At 42.0% G+C, this 26,478-nt stretch overlaps 1 protein-coding gene across 11 annotated transcripts in view; it reads left to right on the forward strand.

Annotated features, from left to right (window-relative positions):
- The first annotated feature begins 582 nt into the window (after positions 1 to 582).
- LOC109906958 (membrane-associated guanylate kinase, WW and PDZ domain-containing protein 1-like) overlaps positions 583 to 26,478 on the forward strand; it is an 86,769-nt gene continuing 60,873 nt past the window's right edge. For 5 of the 11 annotated variants that reach the window (XM_031793908.1, XM_031793899.1, XM_031793909.1 and 2 more), the window contains exons 1-11: positions 583 to 690; positions 1,006 to 1,125; positions 2,071 to 2,271; positions 3,460 to 3,727; positions 4,596 to 4,678; positions 6,518 to 6,556; positions 8,202 to 8,259; positions 8,716 to 8,825; positions 10,273 to 10,395; positions 17,171 to 17,356; positions 17,612 to 18,238. In XM_031793908.1, coding sequence (XP_031649768.1) covers positions 687 to 690; positions 1,006 to 1,125; positions 2,071 to 2,271; positions 3,460 to 3,727; positions 4,596 to 4,678; positions 6,518 to 6,556; positions 8,202 to 8,259; positions 8,716 to 8,825; positions 10,273 to 10,395; positions 17,171 to 17,356; positions 17,612 to 18,238 — 1,819 coding nt within the window. In that variant the 5' untranslated portion in view covers positions 583 to 686. The remainder of the gene's footprint in view (positions 691 to 1,005; positions 1,126 to 2,070; positions 2,272 to 3,459; positions 3,728 to 4,595; positions 4,679 to 6,517; positions 6,557 to 8,201; positions 8,260 to 8,715; positions 8,826 to 10,272; positions 10,396 to 17,170; positions 17,357 to 17,611; positions 18,239 to 26,478) is intronic. The other 6 variants (XM_031793905.1, XM_031793907.1, XM_031793902.1 and 3 more) reach the window with 5 other exon arrangements.

Consider the following 26,478-nt stretch of genomic DNA (forward strand, 5'->3'; position numbering starts at 1 on the left):
CACCCGCTTTGTTCACTGCAGTCTCAAAGCAAGCGGTGACCAAAATCGCACCCTGTCAGATTCAGTCAGACACGGTCGTGGACGTTCTGCCACCCTCCTCCTTTACTCCCGCAAAACTAGAATAGTCCCAGTAAGCAAAATTATGTTAAAAAGATTTATAAAATACATATTTTCCAGGCGGTGAAATTAGTATATTTTATTTTCTGAATGAAAGGTGAAAATACATATTTCCCTCATGTTTAAAATGTCTTTATCCGGACATTGAAAATACATATTTTCTTGACTTTGAAATCAGGTTTCTTTTCGGTTAAGAATTAAAGTTGAAAATACGTAATTTATAGATGTCTATGTTTTGACCAAATCAAGGCTATTTCAGACTGGACCAATCTGAACCAAACATAGACGTTTATGATTGTTTCAGATTTGGTCCAACAGCACCAAGATGCACTGGGAATGGACAAGCAAAATGTTTTACGCCCCTGCCTTTGACAAAGTGGGCACTGCTTATCTCAGGGCGGCATCAGCGCTCACCTATAAAGCCCATATGACTGCCACTGGTTGAGATACATTTTTTTGTTTTTTAGGGAAGAATTCTGTGTTGTTGGAGGTGCGTCTTGGTCAACTAAGCTCGGAAAATGCCTGCCTTTGCCAATCTGCCGCCATAAGCGACTGCCTAATCCTGCCTAATGGGTGAGCTGGCCTGCATTCAGCTCCCACACTTCCTGTTTGTGGGGACCTGTTCTTCTGAGTGGTTCTCTCTCAGTCCTATGATTAATGGACCTAGCTGTGTTTGAATACTTACTATATATTACTTGCTCCTTCCTCGTTCTCAATCTTGGTTTGCGCCCACAGTGAGGCAATAACGTTTGTGTTTGTTAATTGAGCCGTATGTTTTGGCAAATGTAATTGCCATTGAGTTAACCACCAACAAAACTGCTCCCTCGTTTTAGGTCAAGCTGGTTGGTAGTAATGCTGATTAATAACCTTGGTTTCCTCTTTCCACAGGTACGACACGCCCCCCTCGAGACGGTGAGGTCCCTGGGGTTGATTACAACTTTATGTCCATAGAGGACTTCCTAAATCTTGAGCAGTGTGGAACACTACTGGAAATAGGAACGTATGAAGGTGAGGATGGTGATGTTGGTTATGTTGGTGGTGGTGGTGATGATGGTAGACTGTAGGAGTGGAGAATAGGATCTTTCACCAGTTCACCAGATTCTCCTCACCTAGATTAGTACAGTGCACCGCAGTGATAAGTCTTCTGTCCTGACAGAAACTACAATCCACCTGTGTGTTGTGTGTGTGTGTGTGGGTTGTGTGTGTAACAGCTTTAATCTGCTTGGTGCCTGTACCACTGTGTTTGACACCTTTCTCTCTGCCCCGCAGACAATGTCAAATGTCTGTCCACAGGAGCCTATTGCCTTCCAAATACAAATATATACAAAGCAGACCTACGTACAGTGTGTCAGTGACATGACATGCAGTGGCATTGAGATAAGAGTTGCATTCTCATATCCAAAATTGTCACTTTCCCAGAGATATACAGCTTCAGTTGTAGATAATGACATACAATTTGTGTTTTGTTATGAACATGTGTTGCTATCTCTTGGATTGCAATGTGGGAAATCTATCTTAGTAACAGATCTGGCACTGACCAATGTAAGCCAGTCATTTGAATGTATACTTTAACGAGGTAAAGATTCTCTTCCCTTCTGAGCCGGTCCATTGTATTATCTGTGTATGCTCCCTGCTCCCAGACAATACAGCTCTCCCCTCTCAGTCTATAACACCATTGGCTAGCGGCAAAAGCCTGCTTTTCCAGCAGCTGCTTATTCCCACCATTTCAGGATGCATTGTGCTCTGGCATTGTCTCTTTTTCCCCTGCGTAAGATTTAGAGATTTTATAGATCTCCTTCCTGCTATCTCTGTCCTCTGTCTCTCTTTCCCTTCCTTTTTTCTCTCTGGATCTTTTTCTTGCCCCCCTCTTTATCTCTGTTCCTCTCCCTCCCCTCCCTCTCTCTTCCTCCCTCCCTCTCTCTCAGGCATGCTAATGTCCCTCTTGTTGCCTAGGTAACTATTATGGGACCCCCAAGCCGCCGAGGCAGCCCGTGGTTGGGACAGTGATTTTCAGTGATGCTGTGCTCCTCAACGGCCCCCCAGGCTCCCAGCAGTCAACTCCCAAGCCATACAATGACATGCAAAACGCCCGAGTAGTGCCTGCTGACTACAAGGATGACGACCAGGCCACGGAAATGAACAACAGTTTTACAGGTGAGTCATTGTACATTGCAGTCAGACAGTTAGATACAGACGAACACTACCAAACCAGGCTCGTGTTCACTGTGGTGTGTGTGTGTTCGTGCATGTGTGTTTGTATGTGTGCTAGTATGTCTACACGTGTGAAAGAGCATGTGAGAGAGTGTGCCTGTGTTTATGCTTTCTTCTGCTCTGTATTGCTGGGTGTCTGGAGGTTGCATCATGTCTTTGTGATGCTGATTTCTCTTTGTGAGAGTCTTAACACTGCCATCTGCCTGCGAGGAGGGGAGAAACACAGTACAAGCAGAATTCATAGGGCCTCGATCTCCTCTGTCACTCTTTCTCTCTCCCTCACATCTTTTTCTCTCTCTGTTCTACTCCTTCTTCTCTCTTCCACTCATTTTTCTTTCTCCCTCTTCTTTTTCTCTCTATTCTACTCATTCTTCTCTCTTCCACTCATTTGTGTCTTCGTCTAATGCACTAATCTATCTGTTAATAGAGTGTTAATATTTCCCACCTATTTAAGGTGATGAGTATATCACTTTGTGTTATTTTTTAGGCCTAATTTCTGATGTCTAAGTTTGAAATATTGCCTATCAGAACCTGTGTTAATGTGTTTGCCCAGAAAGAAAGCTAGCTGATGGGCACGGATGAGTGTTTTTCTCTCTGTCCGTCTCCCTCTCTTTGAAGTCTGTTTCATCCTGGAGAGTGTGTGAGACATTCAGTCAGTTCCTAGATGGAGGGGCTTTTTCCTAGTCGGGTGGTTGGACGGTATGAATCTATGACCCTCTCTGTGTGTCCTGCCATCCTGGCAGAGTGGTGAATTAGCGTTTGATCACCCCTGAACGGCTCACGGATGTGAGGGAGGAACGAGGGAGGCCTGGAGGGAAGGGGGGAACTAGGAGTTGGGGTTTAGAGAAATGGAAGCTGACCGCTTTTGCATTATAGTCATTGGGCCCCATTCCTTTTGGACCAACAGCCAGGGGGTTACCAGAAGGAGGGCAATAGGGAAAGAGAGAAAGAAGATAAAGAGGGAAGGATGTTTTGTGGTCATGATCAGGTCATGCATTGATATAATGCATACAGTCGTCTTAGCATAAAGTGTCTTATCATTCCACCCGTAGATTCACACATTCCGATTGCTGCATGAAACCTAAACCTCCCCTCTCTGTTTTTTTCGTGTTGTGCTCCTTATATACCCAGGATCCTTAGTGCGTAGTCTCTTCCCCTCTCCCTTGTTGTGCACAGGTAACTCTAGCGACCAGGACGAGAGCCGCGGCGGTGTACTTCGGCCATATCCCGCGCGCGAGAATGCTCCGTCCTATGGTCTGAACAACGTGGCCGCCTCCACCTCGGACAACGGGCAGCAGACACATGCCCAACCCCAGGCCTCTCCTGAAGACCCCCTGGGACCCCTGCCAGACAACTGGGAGATGGCCTACACAGAGAATGGAGAAGTCTACTTCATAGAGTATTTATAATATATCTTATACCATATACCCCACCCACCCTTAACATATACAGAAAGTGTACTTTACAAAGTATATATTATATACCCTATACATGTGATCCTACAACCCACAATAGCTTGCATCATAGTGTACATATTCACCCAATACCCTATGTACAGTAACTACCCTTAGCTTGTACCAAGAACAGAGAGGTCTACTTCATAGACTAAATACCCAAACAGAACTCTATACTGTATACTCCCTATACTATGTATACTACTATACAATACAAGCCTCTCGTTCCTGTTTCCCAGTACTCTCCCTCCTCCTCTCCCCCAGAGAGTCATTGCTGTCATTGCTCAGTTCTCTCTAGGCCGTTAATCCTCCATAGACTGATCTCCTTAGAGATCACAGGCAGGTCAGGTCACCTGACCACTTCCATGCAGCCCTGCCCTCTGTCCTCAGACCAACACACAGAGCTGGGGCTCCCTGCCTGACTAGCTGGGAGAGGATAAGGAAATGGCTGGGTGCATTCATCACCTGCATGTTGGTCTGCTTTTATTATAGGACTGGCAAAGTCAAGAGAATTGAAAGGAGAGCTTGTGTGGTGATGTTGAGGCACCAGCCACCTATTCTATACAACATGTCAGCACTGACAGGTCTCCTTCCAACCCTCTTCTTTGTGTTTCTCAATGGGGGAGAAGTCTGTTTTATTGTAGAATTGATCTCTCTTTGATTTCACTTGCTTGTTTTAGCGACAAGCTGATAGACATTAACCCCTCACATCCATGTGCTGATGAGATCATTGGGCTTTTGTTGCTTATTGTGCTTATCACCTTGACTTCAGAGCCAGTCTTTAACAGCTCTGTGTATGTGTTGTTTCCTCAGCCACAACACAAAGACCACATCGTGGATCGACCCCCGGTGTCTTGAGAAACCTCTGAAACCTCTGGAAGAGTGTGAGGATGATGGTAAGCCAGGCCCTGTGTGTGTGTGTGTGTGTGTGTGTGTGTGTGTGTGTGTGTGTGTGTGTGTGTGTGTGTGAGCTGTGTTTCACTCATTTCTGTGCTGTATTGTTTTACCACCTAATCTTGCACCTTGTTGATGCAATCAGTAGATGGTGCTACTGAACTCTTAGTCACAGATATAAATATGATTAAGTGTTTTTCTATAGATAGAAATAGTAATGGTGTCTTTTTGTAGGCACTACAACTCCGTCGTGGCTCTTTGGACAAAGCTTATGGGTCCATAACATTTAACCGTGGACGTATGGAGAAAATGCCCTCTTTTTTCCTTTTTGTTGGCACTACTGTTGACTCCCCCAAATGGGGATTTGTGCTCTCTGATTGGCTCAAAGTCAAGTTGTTGGCCACTGACAAGCATTACGATTCTATAAGTAGAAAGAGCAGGTTCGTTGCTGCCGGTTCGGCACGCAGCCGGTATCACTTTTGTTCTAGCAAGTATTGACATAATTAAATCACAATGGATTCGTTTCCATAATCAGCTGCCTGTGTTAGCTGCAAAGTTAGTGCACTGTCCTTAGCTAGCTAGCTATATTGCGCTGGCTAGTGAATATGCTAACGTAATCTAGCTAGCTAAACATATGGCTATGGGCTGGAACTGGCATTATGGGATTAAGGAGAGTGAATTAAATTGTTTCTACGTCATCTTGCTAGTTAGTTATCTAGCTGTGGCCATCTGGCTAGTGTCAACAAGGGCTTTCTACAAAAATGTACATTAGCACAGCTAGCTAGCTAGCTAACATTGGAATCTAGACCATAAACTAAGCAACACACACAGACAAACAACGCTACTGCCACCTCCTGGTTTGGAGTATTTTAACAAGGCTGAGTGGTTGACAACTTAAAGGTATTTGCTGTGTGAACACAAAATAGACTGACTGCCGACACTCTGTTCAGAGATGCTAAGTACTGTTGGCAGGCAAAAGTTTGACAATCCTACCGTTGTGTCTGGCTGAACAAACCAGAGGTAACTCATTTGTGTTTTTTAGGTCCCAACCCCTTTCCGAGGGGTAGTGAGATTTGGGTTGGACCTGTACAATTGGCCAATGAAGTGATTTGAATCTCTAAAGTGGCGGGCAGTTTTCACTGGTCCTGTCATTACTTTGAGATTGGCTTTCCATCTAAGGAATTGTCTAATAGCTTGTTTAAAGATTTGTTTGTTACTCCACTGTTAAATTGTAGTTAAACAAATATCTATGTAAGAATGTGACATACATTTTGTTTAAGAACAAACAAGTAATGATAAGATGTCAGCGTGTGAATCTTGAGAACACAGGAACTGGTACTCAAATTCAGAAAAAACAATATCAGAAAATGCACCACCATGTGGCTATTTTGCTGTCATCTATCATATCTTAGTTTCAATATGTCACTGATATGATGGATTATGGCACATCAATTTTTTTGTAAATACTCATTTGTGACTTAAAGATATCTATTTCTCTACCTACTTGTCTTTCTCTGTAATATTACTTTACTCCGTCTCTTTATTTCCCTTTCTTCCTCATTCCATCCCTTTCTTCCTCATTCCATCCCTTTCTTCCTCATCCCATCCCTTTCTTCCTCATTCCTCCCCTTTCTTTGTCATACCATCCCTTTCTTCCTCATTCCATCCCTTTCTTCCTCATTCCATCCCTTTCTTTGTCATTCCATCCCTTTCTTCCTCATTCCTCCCCTTTCTTTGTCATTCCATCCCTTTCTTCCTCATTCCATCCCTTTCTTCCTCATTCCATCCCTTTCTTTGTCATTCCATCCCTTTCTTCCTCATTCCATCTCATCACCTTGGAGAAGAAGGGGTACATACTGAGGAACCAGACAATGAACTAGGTATGCACCTTTATTTGCTCTCTCTCTCTCTCTTTCTTTCTCTCTCTCTCTCTCTCTCTCTCTCTCTCTCTCTCTCTCTCTCTCTCTCTCTCTCTCTCTCTCTCTCTCTCTCTCTCTCTCTCTCTCTCTCTCTCTCTCTCTCTCTCTCGTTGTTTATGTCATTGCGTTTGCTATTGGCTGTCAAAATCTGTCCCTTTGTATACTAGAATCATTTTAGATTTTCACAATCATCTTAGATTTTAGCTCAAATGTGATGTACTGCTTGCTTTGAACTACTGAGTGAGTGGCAGGAGTGATTTCCGTTAACGCAACAGAACACATTAGGAATGTGTTTGGTTGGATAACTCAGGTTCATCTATGTACTTTGAGCAGCTCCACAGACTGGAAAATAGCACTGCTGATTCACAGGCCACTTTGTAGACTATTTGGCAGAAACAGACATGCTCTTGAAAGGGAATGAAATCTCTGACTCTTTCAGGGCTCTGAGTCGGGTCTATGGGCTCCTATTATTTCTGGTACATCAGAAGCAGGCCGTCTGATTATCGATTGTGAAATCCAGCCCGCTCCAAAAGTGTTTATGGGAGTTGGCAGCAGCCCACGCTAACACACGGCGCTAATGTCTTTGTACGAAATCAAATACAGTGTTGAGGAAAATGAGATGCTATCGCTTTAATAGGAGTGTGTTAGTTTAAAGAGACTTACAGCAATTTGTTTTACTTTTACTGTTGAAAAGCGATATCCCAAGTATCAATACAGTAAAGTACACACACTAAAAGGTAAAACAATATGTTTTTTAGACTGTAAACTTCAAGGAGTAGGGCATTCAAGGAGTTGGTCTGATGGGGATTTGTGATGTTATTGGCCTCACTATTGCTCTAGGAACAATAGAGGATCAATAGGGAACAAAAGAGGAACGCCCCCTTCTTGTGCCGTGTCATGAGGATACCTGGCCTGGCTGGACAACCTATTGAGATGTGCCTTTTGTGAAGTAAATCAGATGATAACTGAGCTAAAAAGGAGACTGGAGTAGGCCCTCTCTGTCAAACCTGCGTGAGGCATGCAGTTGTGTACATCTATCAACTGTTTGTAGCAGTTGACTCAATGTATAGAAAACAACCTGGTTCTGTCCTAAAGACAAACATAAAAATGACCCATCTGGAGCCATTGTGAGTGGGCTAGACCTGAACGTATGAATAGTCCATCGAGGAGGAGGCAGCAGTCAATCTCTGCAGTCTGTAATTTAGTTCAGAGACTCCCCTGACAGCTGGCTGTGTATATAGCCTGTGTGTGCCTTGCTCAACGAGGTAGAGCGAGTCGTTTGACTCCATTATTACATGCCTGCACCATGGCCCACCGATGATACAGAGAAAAATGAAAAAGTATGAATAATAAAGCAAAAGTCAGGTCAGGTAAGCATACAGTATATTCACCTGAGAGACCTTGAATAAGAAAAACAGGACAGCGTCACCCTCGGAAGAACTTCCTGAACGAGAACACTACCCCTTATAAATACTCATCTGACCACTGAGCTCATTTGAGAATCATCACACCACCATACTCTATTCTGACCACTCTTACAACACCAGCATCTGTAGTGAATGTATCATTACAGTGATGTAACATGGCTGCTCCTACTCTGTTTCAGAGCTGCCTGCAGGATGGGAGAAGATAGATGACCCAGTGTATGGGGTGTACTACGTAGAGTAAGTTGAACACCTCACTGACACCTAACGGTTCATAGCTAGCTCTTTTCACATTCCTCTCATTTATCCCACAATAATGAATAAGACTGAATCAATTGGATTGATTGTTATGCGCCAGCATATTCATATAGTTTACTGTAAACTGCGTAATTTCAGCTGGACTAGCGTTTTCCTCTCTCTGATTTGACCACACATTCTGACTTTCAAAGGCTATCTGTCAGACCTGTTATAAATTCAATGTTTTATAACGGGTTTGAATCTATGTAGATTTAACTGAAACTGGACTCCATTTTGTGTGGCCAGTGTGTTTTATGCGGTTATCACTGAGGTGGAGGGATTTAAGAGGCTGTGAGCCAGAGGATGTCAAACACTGTGTACGGCCATTTATCATGGTGACAATGAATCTCTTTCTTTCTCTCTCTGTCTCGCTCTCTCTCTTCTCCCCCCTCTCTCCAGTCACATCAACAGGAAGACCCAGTATGAGAACCCCATAGTGGAGGCTAGGCGCAGGATGCAGCTGGAGCAGCAGCAGCCGCAGCCTCCTGAAGGTGAGCGGTACATTCGAGGTTCGTTTCCTGCCCTGGCAAGGCACCATTTCTTTCTTTCTTCATGTCTCTCTGTCTCGTCTTGTCTGTGTCTCGTCACGTCTTGTCTCATGTCTTGTCCTGCAGAGTTGGGGTCTATTCCATTTGAATTCAATCATTCCAGGAAGTGAATTGAAATCCCAGTTCATATTGAAAAGTTGCCATTAAAAATGGGTGTCACATTTCCGTTCCTCAGAATTGGAATTTCAATGAATTATCCTGGATTTGACGTGGAACTGACCCCATCCCTGTTGTCCTGTCCAGTCTGTGTTTGGGTACTTATTAGTTTGTTTAAAGATCATTAAAGCATCATTATCATCCTTTCAAGGCATGTACTGTAGCATTTGCTTATTTGTCATCAGAGGCTTGGAGCTGTCGATGCTGCCATCTACTGTATGTGCAAACTGCTGCTGATATCATGCTTATCTCTAACCCTAACTGCTTCTGATATCATGCTTAACCCTAACTGCTTCTGATATCATGCTTAACCCTAACTGCTTCTGATATCATGCTTAACCCTAACTGCTTCTGATATCATGCTTAACCCTAACTGCTGCTGATATCATGCTTAACCCTAAATGCTACTGATATCATGCTTAACCCTAACTGCTGCTGACATCATGCTTAACCCTAACAAATGCTGATATCCTGCTCAACCCTAACCCTAACTGCTGCTGATATCATGCTTAACCCTAACTGCTACTGATATCATGCTTAACCCTAACTGCTGCTGATATCATGCTTAACCCTAACTGCTGCTGATATCACGCTTAACCCTAACAAATGCTAATATCATGCTTAACCCTAACTCCTGCTGATATCATGCTTAACCCTAACAAATGCTGATATCCTGCTTATTCCTAACCCAAAAAGCTAGTTATATCATGCTTAACCCTAACTGCTGCTTATATCATGCTTATTCCTAACCCAAACAGCTAGTTATATCATGCTTAACCCTAACTGCTGCTTATATCATGCTTATTCCTAACCCAAACAGCTAGTTATAATCATGCTTAACCCTAACCCTAACTGCTGCTGATATCATGCTTGCTAAGTGTTGGGACCCCTGAGACACAATGTTATGATGAAACGGCATGTAATGTTAAAACATCTTACAAATACATGTCTCTCTCATTGTATAATTTACTAGGTTAGAAAAAACGTCTACTTGCCAGTTATTGTGAATAATTTGTTAGTCTGTCAATGATTTTGGGTGTATATTGCATATGTACTAACTGTGTAGAGCAAGTTTGAGTGAGAAAATGCATGAATGTGATGCTTATGTGTGTGTGTGTACCTATGTTTGTAATTGTATGTATCGTGGGTGTGCGTCTGTGTGTGTGCGTGTGTGTGTGCGTGTGTGTGTGTGTGCGTGTGCATGTGCGTGTGTGTGATTTCACAGCCCCTCTGTGTCTCTCTCTCTATACAGAGTGGATAGAGGAGCACTCCTCAGCTGGTGCTCCCCTGGCCAACTATGCCAATAACCACCTAGAGACGTACCGTGACCCGCAGGTCCCGCCCCCGCTGCCCCCTGCTCCGGGAGGGGCCAAACGTGAGTGGGGTTACACCTAAAGGATTCTACCTGGAACCAAAAAGGGTTCTTCAAAGAGTTTTCTTATGGGGACAGCCGAAGAGCCCTTTTAGGTTCTAGATATCACCTATTTTTCTAAGAGTGTAGCAATGAGTAAGTGGAGCAGACACGGTGCGCTCGCGCTGTAAGGGGACATGGGCTGCACTGATAGACAGACTTGATCATCTCTCCATCAGTAGATGATGAGACACATTTGATAGAAGTACCGAAAGTAACAGTTCTAGTATCGAAAAAGTAACAACGTTTCAGTATACCGTTTCAGTATTCAGTATACAATTATTCAATTATATGCATAGTCGAGCATCTTTTCGTGACAAAATATCTTGTTGAAAACGGGAACTTTTTTTATCCAAAAATGAAAATACTGCCCCCTAGTCACACATCAATATTAGCAGATTTACATTCAGTATAATTATCCCATAATTCTACTATTAACTTTTTTCATCATGATTATAATACAGATCAGTATCTCAATGCATTCTTAATCTAAATTACTACAATTTACATGGTGTAGACCTCTTCAATCAACCTGATACCACAAAAGTATAAACAATTTTATTGGCACAGTTGACCAGCCCAGGGGGGCTCTCAGGCACTGATTCTTCTGGCGTCTCTTTCGTTCTTCTTCAGATAGCTTTACAGTTCAAAGTGGACGGCCCATGACAATGTCCCAATTTCAATGTCTCATCTTTACCACTCATGTCTTGTCCATTCGTCAACCAATATACCAGCATCATAAGAAAATGTTAGAACAAGATCTTTCTCCATGATCACTCCAAGTGGACTCTCACAGTATGAGAGAAACATGAAAGAAAAGCAGTTGATAGCTTAGATCTGATACTGTACACCAATTTCTGGCTTGGTTCCTTTCTCTCGGTAGAAGTGGTTCGGAAGGCCTTCTTCAATGCCTTTATCACTCTTCTTCAGCCAGTTAGAGGGGGTTTTGAGGTACACACACTATTCGGTCCAATTATCTCTTCCATGCAGATACCGTCTGATGTCACTTTTCATGATAACCTCGAAAGAACAGATCAGAACAACAGTTTAGTTGAGTTCATTAACTACATGATAAATTATTACTTTTACCAATTATTCGTAATACACATATCTATACATATTTCACAGAGAATATCAACACATTCTATTGAAACTATTCTTTCAAATTGGTTTATACTCCCCATCTCACTGTCAACTCCATCGTAGAGCCAAGGATCAAGAAGTTAGACCTATACCCCTCGGGAATAGAACAAAACAAACAACAATACAATACACTCAACACTACAATACACTCCTTCACATATCACTTAATTAAGGTATATAACTTCAAATCCTCAAAAAACTGAATCCTCCCCCATGTTTTACACATATCTCTCCGTATGAGAGTAATGTAAAACAAAAAACTGAAAAAAATAAAAATAAAATTTAAACTAACCTAATCACATTAAAATCACTAAACTGAAAAAAATTCCACAAAGAAAAATGATTTAACCCCTATGGTCATAGGAAAATAGACTTAAAGCAGCATACCCTTAGTTAAAAGCAATGCCCTCTCCCTCTTCACAGTGGTACAAATTACAAATATGGCTAAGAAACATATTTACCTATTAAACAAAATATCTTGAAAGCAGTATTACAAATTACCATAAATTCATTATCCAAATGGCTTTTCAAGCCACAACGGAAGGTCATCAGAAGGTCATAGGTCATACAAAACCCGTCAAATAAGTGTTTTTCACTATATTAGACAAATTGCAAACAATAGTCAAATAGTTCCTACATGTTGTATTCCATGTTCCCAGAACATTCCTTTATCGAAAGAATTAGCGTGTGTAATTAAAACTAAAAAATAAAAATAAAAATAAAAATAAAAAACTCATTAAAATCCCATGTGGTGAGTGCCCCTTTAAGATACCTTTGCACTAAAACAAAAACTTCCAGGTCCTTTTCAATGTGGTAGTTTATGGCCTCAATCTCACTCACTCTCCCCAAGAGTATAGTCCCTGGAAACATTCCAAAGAGAGACAATGAAATACCCATTTTCCCAGAGAAAACACAAAACACTTAGTTAGTATTCATTACATTACCTCGATTCAGAAACTCAAACGTGAACTATAAACCAAACCTAAATGATAATTCCACTGTACATCAAATCATTAATCATAAGTTTTAATCAACATCAATGTATGCTTAATTGAACAGGTTACCCTTAGATACAATTATCCTTACAATCTGAATACTTTTTCCTCTGTCGCAAACGTAGTACATTTCTCAGCGTAAGAAATCAGTCATTTAATCCCAGGCATTTAATAAAAATGTAGACGTGTTATCCCATGGCTCCTTCAATTTACATATGTAGATCATTTTCATCCATCTCGGAAGAAAGAATCCTACTCAAACACATCAGAATACAATGTTTAATTAAGTTAAATCAACTCCTAAAACAAACCATAAACAAATAAACAAACCCCTTTAATCAGCAATCTAATCATTTCAACCTGTTGATATAAATTTAGTGAAAATGATCCAGATTTTTTAAACAAATCTAAAATCTTTCAAAAATTGGCGCTGTCTCATCAGTGTAAAAATCATATCCATATCCCTCACTCATATCCACAAAGCTTTCATTCCCCAAAGGTCAATACTGTTCAGCACATCCATTAATGATCTTCCTTTAGTCTGTACAGGGTCTGAAGTTCCAATGTATGCAGATGATACAGTGAGAAATTCATGCAAATAACAAACTACACAAGAACTCACTATTATAATGGTTCAGATGACAAAATTGCTCAGAGACTCATGTTTACATCTCAATAAAATAAAACACATTCTGCATGTTCCTCAAAAAACAACTACTGATGGAAAAAGCTCCTGGTGGTATCTGATTTTAAGTGCCAAGGCATCATACTTGATTCCAACCTCTCTTTTAAAAAGCTAATTATAAAGGAACTCAAATAACCAAATTCAACCTAGCTAATTTCCCAAAACATATGAAATTGTTTTGACTATTGCGGTAACAACACTATAATTAAAATCTATGATACTCCCCCACTTAACACACTAGTTTACTAGTTTGGTCCATTCTTGCTTTTCAACATTCATACCCCTTCAGTCTTCTGCCAACAGGCTCTCAAACTACTCAACCAGCAATCACCTTTAATGACCTGACATTGTTCCACAATAATGGAAACATACTGTAATGTTAGACTCATGAACTTTCCTGCTCAGATTAACTGGTGTTACTTAAACAATCAAACCAAGAATCAATAACCATCAGAATCCATTCTCACAATGTTTTACTCACTCACAATTTAACATCCTATTTCTTTTCTCCCAGTGGGCAAACATATAACCCCTCCCATTTCAACGTTTTTCCTTATCTCTATCGTAAGCTTTAAAAACAAACTTTATAACTTCCTCTTCTCTTTGCTCTTCACACTTATGAAATGTATCCTATTTCTTTAAAAATAACACACGCAGCGCCAAAATGATAACATGCGTCAGTCAATCTATAAGAATGAAAATCATTTCGGTAATCACTTCCTATCGCCATCATCTCTCCGCTATTATTCAGAATTTCTTTAACTTAGGTAACTGTCTTCTCTATTGATACAGTCATTTAAATACGACTCAATTCTCAATACATTATTCCAGCAGATAATTTAGTGAACAGACATCGTCTTGCATGAAAATTTGCTTTGTTATTATTTTAAGTTGAATTAGTCTATCAATTTAACATAAACAATCTATTAAAAATGTTCAATTTATCCCTTTTATCAATTTGAACCAAACAAGCTATTAAAACGTTCAGTTTATATCTTATACAAACACTAGCGACCATAACTTTCCAGGCAAAACATACAAATAGATTATTTACAATCAAAAACTCAGAAATCAGTTAGCGCATTGACTGGGAAAGGAACCCGGGCCTCCCGCGTGGCAGGCGAGAACTCTACTACCAATGCTATGTAAATGACTAAGATTCTCTGCAAATAAACCCACTTTACAAGTAAAATATAGACACGTCACTATCGGCAATTCCCCCAAAAATAATAGCTCAAGTTTAATAGTACAAACGTTACTCCAGCTATGATTCTCAAAATCCAAATGAATATATTAGCAATCAAAGAATAAAATCAACAGTTAATGACTAGGAAACAGATATTGCGCCTTTTTAATAAAAGTAGATTATGTTTACTTATGCAACGTATTTCAATTACTTTACTAGATCACATTAATCACGCGATGATAATTAGTTTGAATGAAAACCTTAGGCTTTGTACGACATTACATCGAGATTCCCTCTTAATTCTCTCTAACTTTATGGACAACAGTTTATTCAATAAATCCCGCAACTTCTCTCATACTGGGAAGAAAATATATAACATGTTCAGACCTTAAGGGCAGTTTAATTTCAAATGTTTCACCCAGACGGAGATAATCCAATATGCGTTTTATAGTTATATCGTTAGGGTAAGATAACCAAAAGTGGACACACTCTAATCCGTTTCTAGAGCTCAATTTCCCAGATTTTGTAGACTATTTTTATAGTGCTTAAAACCTCATCTTTATCATTTAAGATACCAACTCAAGACCTACGTAAGTCTACGAATGGGTGGTTTAAATTGTATCTAATTATTCTCAGCATTACTTTATCAAATCTCTAGTATTGATTATACACACAAACAATTTATCATAATTTCAAATAATTCACAGAATCCATATAAAACTTAAGAAATCTTAGGTTCTCACACAGAACTTTAAGGATCACCCACACAGGATTGGTCAGATGTTCACACAGAACTGGTCAGACGTCCACACAGAACATCAGAACATAAAAAGGTTACCCACACAGAGTCAACCTACCCACACAGAACTGTCCGACAACTATTACCTAGTGATCCTATAACAAAATACTCACACAGAGTAACCCAGGGCATATCTGGCTAGCACATTTGAAATAATTGGAATTGACCCCCTCTGAGGGTCACTTAGACAATCACACAGACGCACAGAATGAGGTCCTTCTTCCAATAGGGCTTCACCAAGTGCCATGTTTCACCTAGAATACACAGTCCCCTGGCCCCTCACCCTACAGACCGCACCAATCCACACTGTGATCAATTCAGTGTCAGGGCAGCTCTTGGTCACTCGCAACCGGACAGTGGCAGAGTATCTTTTGAGTCCACAAACCCTCAGATTACTCTCCCCTGACTCGGCCCTGCTTACGCCACTAAGGTACCTTCCATACAAAGGAATTCACGCTCAGAGTATACGTAACAGGCATATTTAAAAAAACTCGACTTCAAATCTGTGTGTGGTTTGCTCACCTTTTCTTTAAAAAAAACTCAGTTTGAGATGTGGTATCCACTCGGCTCGCTTCCTCTCAGATCAAAGCTTGGTCCATCTGCTTCGTTCCCGAAGTGTGGTTTCCCTAAGATCCCAAGTTTGGGGGATCCCTCGTGCACGGATTATTTACCTAGATCGTCAGGAACGGTCACCGAGTGAAGATTCACATCCCATCCTCGTCGCCAAATGTAGTGGAAATTTCCTGTATTTACCAAATCATGAGAGCAAACCACACACAAGTCAGAGTTATCATAAAGTCCATCTTTAATTATATGAGCTCCATCACAACCCTGTGACTCTCAGATCAATTCAGTGTCTATAAATGAATTCTCTGAGAGTGCACATTGCAACTGATATCCTTTATAGCAAAGACACACATAGCCAGACAGCATTGGCTATAAATTATCATTCAGCTTTGTCTCCTAAACTATGTTCTTATCTCGCTCTCAGGACCATAAAACAAAACCTCATCAACAGGCATATATCAAATACACCCCTCCTGGACAAGATCACAGAGACACAGTGACTGGCACACAGACATTGTGGAGCCAAGAGATAATTGGTTCCCCCTCAATCATCCCTTAAAATGGTTTAAAATATATGTTTACATATGAAAACAAGCTTGACCTCTCCCCTCTCTGCGGTCCAAGTAACTGAAACCTGACAGAGAACAGATAACTGCAACCAGCCAACAGTATTATCCAAAAATAGACATTCTAATGACATATCTCACATAAGCATGCAATAAAATAAATAAAACATATTATTTATAAATGTTACCTAAATAATTCTGATTCCGCCACGACACGTGCAACACACACGTTCAATACCAGGATCTTGACTACTACGGACAGCTGACTAGCAATCATACAGTATATACCCTTAATGTACAGTTCCAGTGCCCACACATGCATGACCAGTGACAGACCAGGCGACCCTCATGATCAAGGGTTACCATATAATGTCATTAACCTGTCTATCAGCCCACACGTTCTTTAACCATAATGAAAGCTCTATGTATTTCAACTAGCTATGACTCATTCGTTATTGATGGATCACTAGGAAATGTATATTAGCATTCTCTCCTGGCAACCATTTTACTGTTTTCACTGATTAATGAAATGGTGATCATTTTAATAAATACAGTATATGGATGCTAAGGTTGGTGGATAGACAGACAGACATACAGTGCCTTCAGAAAGTGTTCAAACACCTTGAGGCTGTAACACAACAACATGTGGAATAAGTCAAGGGGTATAAATATTTTCTGAAGGCATAGGTAGACAAATAATGTGAAGTAATACATGACTAACTGACCCATACAGGCAGACAGTCAGACAGAGATATGTAGATATGTTCCAGATAATGTTCCTTTCCCTGTGTTCTATAGGAGGGAAGCCATTCTTCACACGGAACCCAGCAGAGCTGAAGGGAACTTTCATCAACACCAAACTGAAGAAGAGCCGCCGCGGATTCGGCTTCACCGTAGTTGGGGGCGATGAGCCGGATGAGTTCCTGCAGATCAAGAGTTTAGTCCTGGATGGTCCTGCTGCTGTGGATGGGAAGATGGAGACAGGTGCAGTACACCGCTTCAGCCCACCGAGGGCACTGTTTTGCACCATTTATATAGGAAGCATTTGCCCCATTCCTATGGTGGTTGAAGTGATTGTGTAAGCTAAGAGTTAAACATATAGGGGCCATACAGTATGTCACGTTACTTGCACCCTACATAGTACATTCATTGTATTACTTACTGTGATACTAATGTGCTTGTAATCCTGTTACTGTGCTACTAACTGTCCTCTCCGTCTCCCTCCCTCCCCTCCTGTAGGTGACGTGATAGTGAGTGTGAACGACACCATCGTTCTGGGCTACACCCACGCCCAGGTGGTGAAGATTTTCCAGTCCATCCCGATCGGCTCCATGGTGGACCTGGCCCTGTGCCGTGGCTACCCCCTGCCATTTGACCCTGACGACCCCAACACCAGCCTGGTGACCTCCGTGGCCATCCTGGACAAGGAGCCCATCATCGTCAATGGCCAGGAGAGCTACGACTCTCCGTCCAGCCACGGCAGTCAGACCGGAGGGCCTGTTAACGGGATGAGGGAGCCGCGGGCCCACAGTCCCTCGGCAGAGGTGGTGTCCAACGGCTCTCACGGCTACTCCTCCAGCGACGTGGTCACCCTGGCATCATCCATCGCTGGGCAGCCAGAGCTGATCACAGTGCACATGGAGAAAGGCGATAAGGGCTTTGGGTTCACCATCGCTGACAGCCTGACGGGAGGGGGTCAGAGGGTGAAGCAGATCGTGGATTACCCCCGCTGCAGGGGCCTGAAGGAGTCAGACATTCTGATGGAGGTGAACAAGAGGAATGTCCAGAACATGAGCCACAACCAGGTGGTGGACCTGCTCAGCAAGTGTCCCAGAGGGAGCGAGGTCACCATGCTGGTGCAGAGAGGTACGTAGTCCACTGATCATGGTCAGGAGGGAGGCAAAGGAGAAAAGGGATGGAGGGATGGGATCAAGATGTGTCTGGTCATGCTGATATGTCAACCGCCCAGAAGGGAGCGGGAAGGATGGCGGTGTGTCACCAGAAAAGGCATAGTGTCTGGCTAGCAGCATGAATAGCTAAGATGAAGGGAAAGAGTGAGTAAGTGGATGAATGAAGGAGGGAGTGGGTGTAACTGAGAAGGAGTGAGAGCTGAAGAGAGTAGGTGATCAGATGAGTGAGAGCAGGATTGGGTGGTAGGGTGGAGAGCAGGGGCAGGATGGACGAAGAGACAGAGAAGAAGAGAAGATGAGAGCATTAGGTCAGGGACTCTTATCTGTCATGAATATGGATGGGAAGTGACTCCGCTGAGACAGCGCTAGTCTCCGTGTGTTCTGTCAGGTCAATCTGTGAAATAGGCCCTCCTGCCTTTCTCTCTCTCGTCTTTTTCTATCTATTTCAATTATTATTTGTCACTGGTCTCTAGCTCTCAAACTTTTTTTTATCTCACTGTCTTTCCTATATTCTTTCTCACTTTATATCTCTCTTACACAATCTTTCTCACCCTCTCTCTGTCTGTCTTCATCTCAGGCTCTGTGTTTGCGTTGCTTAGAGTATTATTGGGTGTGTTAACGGTGAGAGGGCTCAGCCAAAGACGCTGTCTTACTCTGATGAAAGTGTCTTGTTTTTCAATTACCATGGGAGAGAGAGAAAGAAAGTGGAAAAGAGATAAAGATTGGAACACAGGGTAAGGTGGGGTGAAAGTAGAGGAAGGGATAGGTAAAGCGATACATAGAAGAGAGAACAGCCATTGATTCTGATTAGAGGAATAAGTGAATGGGAGGCAGAGCTAGTCGAGGCCATTAGCAGCAGAAGAGCTGTTTTCACACGTCATTAATGTCTATGATTGACCTTCCTCTGTCACTACAACCCAGACCATCTTTCCAACATGAATAACCACTGGAGATTAAACATAATAGGCCTGCTCAAAAACGTTGGTAGAGGAATGAAGTTGAACCTATAGGTGCATCTATACAGTCCTGGCCAAAGGTTTTGAGAATGACACAAACATTAATTTTCACAAAGTTTGCTGCTTCAATGTCTTTAGATATTTTGTCAGATGTTACTATGGAATACTGAAGTATAATTACAAGCATTTCATACGTGTCAAAGGCTTTTATTGACAATTACATGAAGGTGATGCAAAGAGTCAATATTTGCAGTGTTGACCCTTCTTTTTCAAGAAGCCTGGCATGTACCTGGCATGCTGTCAATTAACTTCTGGGCCACTGATGGAGCCCAATCTTGCATAATTAATGCTTGGAGTTTGTCAGAATTTATGGGTCCTCCGCCTCTTGAGGATTGACCATAAGTTCTCAATGGGATTAAGGCCTGGGGAGTTTCCTGGCCATGGACCCAAAATATCGATATTTGTTCCCCGCCACTTAGTTATCACTTTTTCCTTATGGCAAGGTGCTCCATCATGCTGGAAACGGCATTGTTCGTCACCAAACTGTTTCTGGATGGTTGGGAGAAGTTGCTCTCGGGGATGTGTTGGTATCATTCTTTATTATATGCTGCTTTGGTTGTGCCTGGCTACAATGTTTTCAGGAGAGACAGGATTGAGGGAAGAGGAGGGGGTGTGATGATTTACATTAAAGAACATATCCGATGTAAACAAATTGAGTGGTCATGTGATAATGAACTAGAATGTATCGGCCTGAACGTTACACTGTCTCCCCAAATGTCTTTTACCCTCATTGGAATGTATAGGCCACCTTCCACCAAAAGTGTGTTTTTTGATCAGTTTAATACCATGCTTAGGGAATGTGATTTTGGGAAAGAGGTCATCTTAATGGGAGATTTTAACATTAATTATGAAGACAAGTGTTGTAGGAAAACCCTCAAACGGATCACTAATACCTTTGACCTTACACAGCTAGTTAAAGGGCCAACCAGGGTGACTTGTTGCTCTAAAACACAGATTGATTTGGTGTTCAGTAATAAACCAGAGAGAGTGACTAAATCATTCAATATGGTTACTGGGCTGTCTGATCATAATCTGACACTTATAGCCAGAAAGCTGTCTAAGAGCAGGTTTAACCTCTCTACTGTTAGAAAGCCGGATCAACTCAGAATACCTAAGAGTGAATTAAATAATTTTGAAAAAGCAATTAAGGGAATAAACTGGAATGATCTCTTGTCCTATACAGATGTGGAAGCTGATAGTCAGGTTTTTCTATCCACAATCCAGACTACAATAAATGGCTTCCTAAAGAAAATCAAATCCAAACCTGGCCAAAAGAGCACTCTTCCTTGGCTAAATGGAGAAATCTGGAAATTGATGAAAGAACGAGATTATGCTCTAAAAATAGCCCTAAAATCTAAATTAGAGCATGACAGACGTAGGTTTACCATGTTGAGAAATAAGGTGATGAAAGAAATCAGACAGGCCAAGGCAAACTTTTTTATTAACATAATTGGTGAAGCAAAGGGAAATTCTAAATTGATATGGGAGAATCTAAAAAAGTTAACAGGGAAAGACCATAGTAACACTGCAAAAAGACTAGAAATCATGGTGAATAACAATCTAACACAGGATGCAGTAGAAATAGCAATAGCCTTCAATTCCTACTTTATTGACTCTGTCAGGGTACTGACTCTGAACCCCTCCACTTGTTTCTTGGGCTCAGTGCTAGTGAATGACACTCAACCTGTCTTCATCATAAGGGAGGTTTCTGAGTCAAAGGTGAACAAGGTGATTAGCTCACTAAAGAACTCTAAAGCCAAAGATGTGTTTGGGATGGACTCTACCTTTCTTAAAAACTACAAAGAGTCACTCATTGGCCCCATTACTAAGGTCACCAACACATCTATTGGTCTCGGTGTGTTTCCAAGGGTATGGAAGTCGGCCATAATAACGGCCATCTTTAAATCAGGCGACCCTGCTAACGTGAGTAACTACAGGCCCATTAGTATATTACCTGTGGTGTCAAAGGTTGTTGAAAAGTGTGTAGCAGAACAACTGATTGCCCACCTCAACAACAGCCCCTTCACATTACACTCCATGCAGTTTGGCTTCAGAGCGAAACACAGAAACGGCCAACTGCTTTCTTCTGGAAAATGTGAAGTCCAAGATGGACAAAGGGGGTGCTGTTGGGGCTGTGTTTCTGGACCTAAGGAAGGCTTTTGATACTATTAACCATGAGATTCTCATCACAAAATTGTCCAAGTTCAACTTTTCCCCTGATGCCTTGAGATGGATGAAATCATACCTTGAAGGCAGAACTCAGTGTGTCAGAGTGAGCAATGAGCTGTCGTCCACTCGTAGCTATGATGTGGGCGTGCCCCAAGGGTCAATACTGGGGTCCCTCCTGTTCAGCCTGTACATTAATGATCTGCCTTCTGTCTGTACTGGGTCTGAAGTTCAAATGTATGCAGATGATACAGTGATATATGTGCATGCAAAGAGCAAACAACAAGCTGCACAAGAACTCACTACTGTAATGGTCCAGGTTACAAAGTGGCTCAGTGACTCGTGTTTGCATCTCAATGTGAAAAAAACTGTTTGCATGTTCTTCACAAAGAGGGCAACAGCTACTGAGCAAGATGTCTATGTGTCAGGGGAGAAGCTCCAGGTGGTATCCGATTTTAAGTACCTTGGCATCATACTTGATTCCAACCTCTCTTTTAAAAAGCATGTGAAAAAAGGTAATTCAAATAACCAAATTCAACCTAGCTAATTTCCGATTTATACAAAATTGTTTGACTACAGAGGTAGCAAAACTGTACTTCAAATCTATGATACTCCCCCACTTAACATACTGCTTGACTAGTTGGGCCCAAGCTTGCTGTACAACATTAAAACCTATTCAGTCTGTCTACAAACAGGCTCTCAAAGTGCTTGATAGGAAGCCCAATAGCCATCATCATTGTCACATCCTTAGAAAGCATGAGCTCTTGAGTTGGGAAAATCTTGTGCAATACACCGACGCATGTCTTGTATTCAAGATCCTCAATGGCCTGGCTCCCCCTCCACTCAATATTTTTGTTAAACAGAAAACCCAGACATATGGCAGCAGATCCACAAGGTCTGCCATGAGAGGTGACTGTATAGTTCCCCTAAGGAAAAGCACCTTTAGTAAATCTGCATTCTCTGTGAGAGCTTCCCATGTCTGGAATACACTGCCATCAGACACACATAACTGCACCACATATCACACTTTCACCAAATGCTTGAAGACATGGCTAAAGGTCAATCAGATTTGTGAACATGGTCCCTAGCTGTGTGTTGCCACTCTCCATGTTGTCTGTTGTCTGTAGCTTATGAGGTGTGGAAACACTTTGTTGCTTTTATGAATTTTGTCTTGCTGCTTTTTGTTTTATGCTGCTCTGTCTGTATGCTACGTCTTGCTTGTCCTATGTTGCTCTGTCTGTATGCTATGTCTTGCTTGTCATATGTTGTTATGTCTTGCTTGTTCTATGTTGCTATTGTCTATATTGTAATTGTTTTTAATAACCTGCCCAGGGACTGCGGTTGAAAATTAGCCGGTTGGCTAAAACCGGCACTTTTACTGAAATGTTGATTAATGTGCACTGTCCCTGTAAAAATAAAAATAAACTCAAACTCAAGAACTTCAAGGAGAGCGGTTCAATTGTTGTGAAGAAGGCTTCAGGGCGCCCAAGAAAGTCCAGCAAGTGCCAGGACCATCTCCTAAAGTTGATTCAGCTGCGGGATCAGGGCACCACCAGTACAGAGCTTGCTCAGGAATGGCAGCAGGCAGGTGTGAGTGCATCTGCACACACAGTGAGGCGAAGACTTCTGGAGGATGGCCTGGTGTCAAGAAGGGCAGCAAAGAAGCAACATCTCTCAGGAAAAACATCAGGGACAGACTGATATTCTGCAAAATGTACAGTGATTGGACTGCTGAGGACTGGGGTAAAGTCATTTTCTCTGAAGAATCCCCTTTCCGATTGTTTGGGGCATCCGGAAAAAAGCTTGTCCGGAAAAGACAAGGTGAGCGCTACCATCAGTCCTGTGTCATGCCAACAGTAAAGCATCCTGAGACCATTCATGTGTGGGGTTGCTTCTCAGCCAAGGTGTACTGTCCGCTCCCGTGGAACGGTGAACCAATGTGTTTGGTGTTGATATTCTCCGGTAGTAGACTGATTGTGTCATCCCAGCAAGGACGCACTGAGATTATCAGTAGAGCAGCTACATAACTGACAATCATGGCAGAGTACTGGAGATAAAACACATAATTGCGCTTTAACTCTTTGCATGAGTTACTTAGCTGGGATCGGCGTACACCTGATGGTTTAGATAAAATTACAGCATTCGAATGAGAAGCGGCACCTGCCGCACCACCCTGTCTTCCGTCCGCCATTTTGATGCTCTGATAAATGGTTAATTTAGGTACAATCTTACTGACAGCAATATCCTTGCTTGTGAAGCCCTTTTTGTGCAAAGCAATGATGACGGCACATGTTTCCTTGCAGGTAACCATGATTGACAGAGGAAGAACAATGATTCCAAGCACCACCCTCCTTTTGAAGCTTCCAGTCTGTTATTTGAACTCAATCAGCATTACAGAGTGATCTCCAGCCTTGTCCTCGTCAACACTCACACCTGTGTTAACGAGAGAGTTACTGACACGATGTCAACTGGTCCTTTTGTGGCAGGGCTGAAATGCAGTGAAAATGTTTTTGGGGATTCAGTTAATTTGCATGGCAAAGAGGGACTTTGCAATTAATTGCAATTAATCTGATCACTCTTCACAACATTCTGGAGTATATGCAAATTGCCATCATACTACAAACTGAGGCAGCAGAATTGTGAAAATGTATATTTGTGTCATTCTCAAAACCTTTGGCCACCACTGTACACTAAAACCTTACTCAACAGCGTTCTTACCCTACCGTGTTAAAATTATTTGCTAAGTTTTTTGCGAGGCTAGAGCAAGAGACAAACTGTTAATGTAAAATGTTTGTAAAAAGACACTTATGTGGGTTAAGCCCCCATAGTTGGTGTAATTGCTAACCCTGACCTAGATCCCTACTAGCTGAGGGTGGGGATATGCAGGCAGCATCCATTATTATTTCTAATGAGTTGACCTTGTGTGCCTGGGCTGAAATGACAGTGCTGTATTGTGTTAAATGTCCGCATCATTATTGGCCTCTCCCTTAGCATAGAAGGCAGGTGACCATTACACTAGACCCATGTCAGGTCCTGGGTCAGTTTCCTGCTGATGAGATACTGAGAAACTGTGGGCTTGTGTTAACTTTGTTATGGAGGATTGGATTGTCTTTGAGGCTGTGAGCAGGTCAGCAGAGCAGCAGATTGATGTTGTCGGTGAGGAGGGAGCTGCAGCTGTCTGGCTGGCTGTCAGAGGAGGAGGATGCGGTGACCTTTCTGGTGATTAGGAGCCATAATGCCTCATAAACCACAACAAACAACACATTTAGAGGATCAGAGGAGGGGGAAGGAGGAGGATAGGGTAGTCAGGAAAGAGAATAAGAGGGAGGAGTCAAAGATGGGGAATGTCCAAGGTGTATGTGTTTTAGAGAGGAGAGTGAGGAGAAGGCGGATAAGGAGACAAGAGAAAGGGAGGAGGAGGAGACTCAACAGGGCTCAATGGCAGGGTCCAAAATTTGGCTTGTTTACTCAGGGTTCAAGACTAACTTTTTCCACTGGTGGCACTGATGCTTCCAACTTTTTCACTTGATTGCACCAGCAAATTAATTGGTCACACAATGTGTCAGAACCCAGCTAATAATCACTAGACATATTTAAAATTAGCAAGGCTTTGCTGGGCTTGACATTCAGGTAAATTTGCCAGTGGCACACCGGGACATTGCCAACTGAAAGATACTGGCCTGAATAAAAAGAATACTGGACTGGGAAAGTGAATTATGTTATCTTTAATTTGCGGGCTGAGCAAGTACCCTATAACAACCTACCCTTCATACACAAATAATTACATTTGAACTTGACAATACCATCGATACATTGATTGTTTGGAGGAAAATGTTTTACTTTTGCACAATCAATAAAAAGTGTTATTGTTAGCAATTTTGAACAGTCACTAAAGTTGTAAAAGTTGTATAAAATCAGTTTTATCTTTTGGTTAAAAAAATCCCGGTTTCTGAGTTTTCCTCATTTGTTTAGGTTTTCACTATCAAAATCACACTTTATTTTCTAGGGGGAAAAAATTTGATGTTTTAAGTCCACAACAATGCTTAAACAACATCAGGAGACCACTTTTGTTTTCGGGGAACAGTAAAAATTGGAGGTTGTAGTTGCCCTTTAACTCAATTGCACACCTAGCAAGAGACCATTGTGTTTGGGTAGCAGTGTTTTTGTACTGTACAATTTACAGTGTAGGCTACATGTTGTAGCAGAGTTTCCAAAACAATGCCCCCATTCCTCCTGACCGTTGTGCGGGTCTGATCCGCAACTACAGAAAATGTTTGGTTGAGGTTCTATTTGCCAAAGGAGGGTCAACCAGTTATTAAATCAAAGGGTTAGCATACACACACTTTTTCCACCCTGCACTGTGAATGTTTACATGGTGTTCAGTAAGACATGTTTTTATATTTTTTGGTGTATTTTTTGTTGTTGTGTATTGTTAGTTTAAGCAAACGGTTCGTCTATTGTTTTGACCTAGATGAAGATCAGATCTAATTTTATGACCAATTTATGCTGGAATCCAGGTTTTTCCAAAGGGTTCACATACTTTTTCTTGCTACTGTATATATTGTGGCGTACAGCAGGTCAGCCAACAGGGGGAGACTCGTCAAGGCCTGGTGACAGACGGAGTATACATTACGAGGCGATGGCTCCATCTGCTGGACGTGTCAGGTCTCGGCGGGCTCTCCGCCCAGGACTAGTTGGGGCTGATTGGGGAGTTGGTGAGTAATCAAGGGCTGATTTCTCACCTGCTCTACAAGCCCCATAAAGCTGCCAGAAGGGCAGCACACAGGTGAGGACTGGGGGATGAAAGGTGACTTCCGTGTGGTTGGAGACGGTGCCCGAGCTAAGACGAGGGAGTTTGAGTTTGTGTGCCCGACAGGATACAGCAAGACCCATAGCCCAGAAGACGGTATCCCGGAGAGGGTCTCATGGGCGAGACCTATCCTTTTCTTTTGATTTATTATTTAATTAACACCTTTGAAACTGAGCTAATCATACTCTGTCCGTGTCTGATCTG

This window comes from Oncorhynchus kisutch, linkage group LG17 (assembly GCF_002021735.2).
Source record: "Oncorhynchus kisutch isolate 150728-3 linkage group LG17, Okis_V2, whole genome shotgun sequence".
Lineage (NCBI taxonomy): Eukaryota > Metazoa > Chordata > Actinopteri > Salmoniformes > Salmonidae > Oncorhynchus > Oncorhynchus kisutch.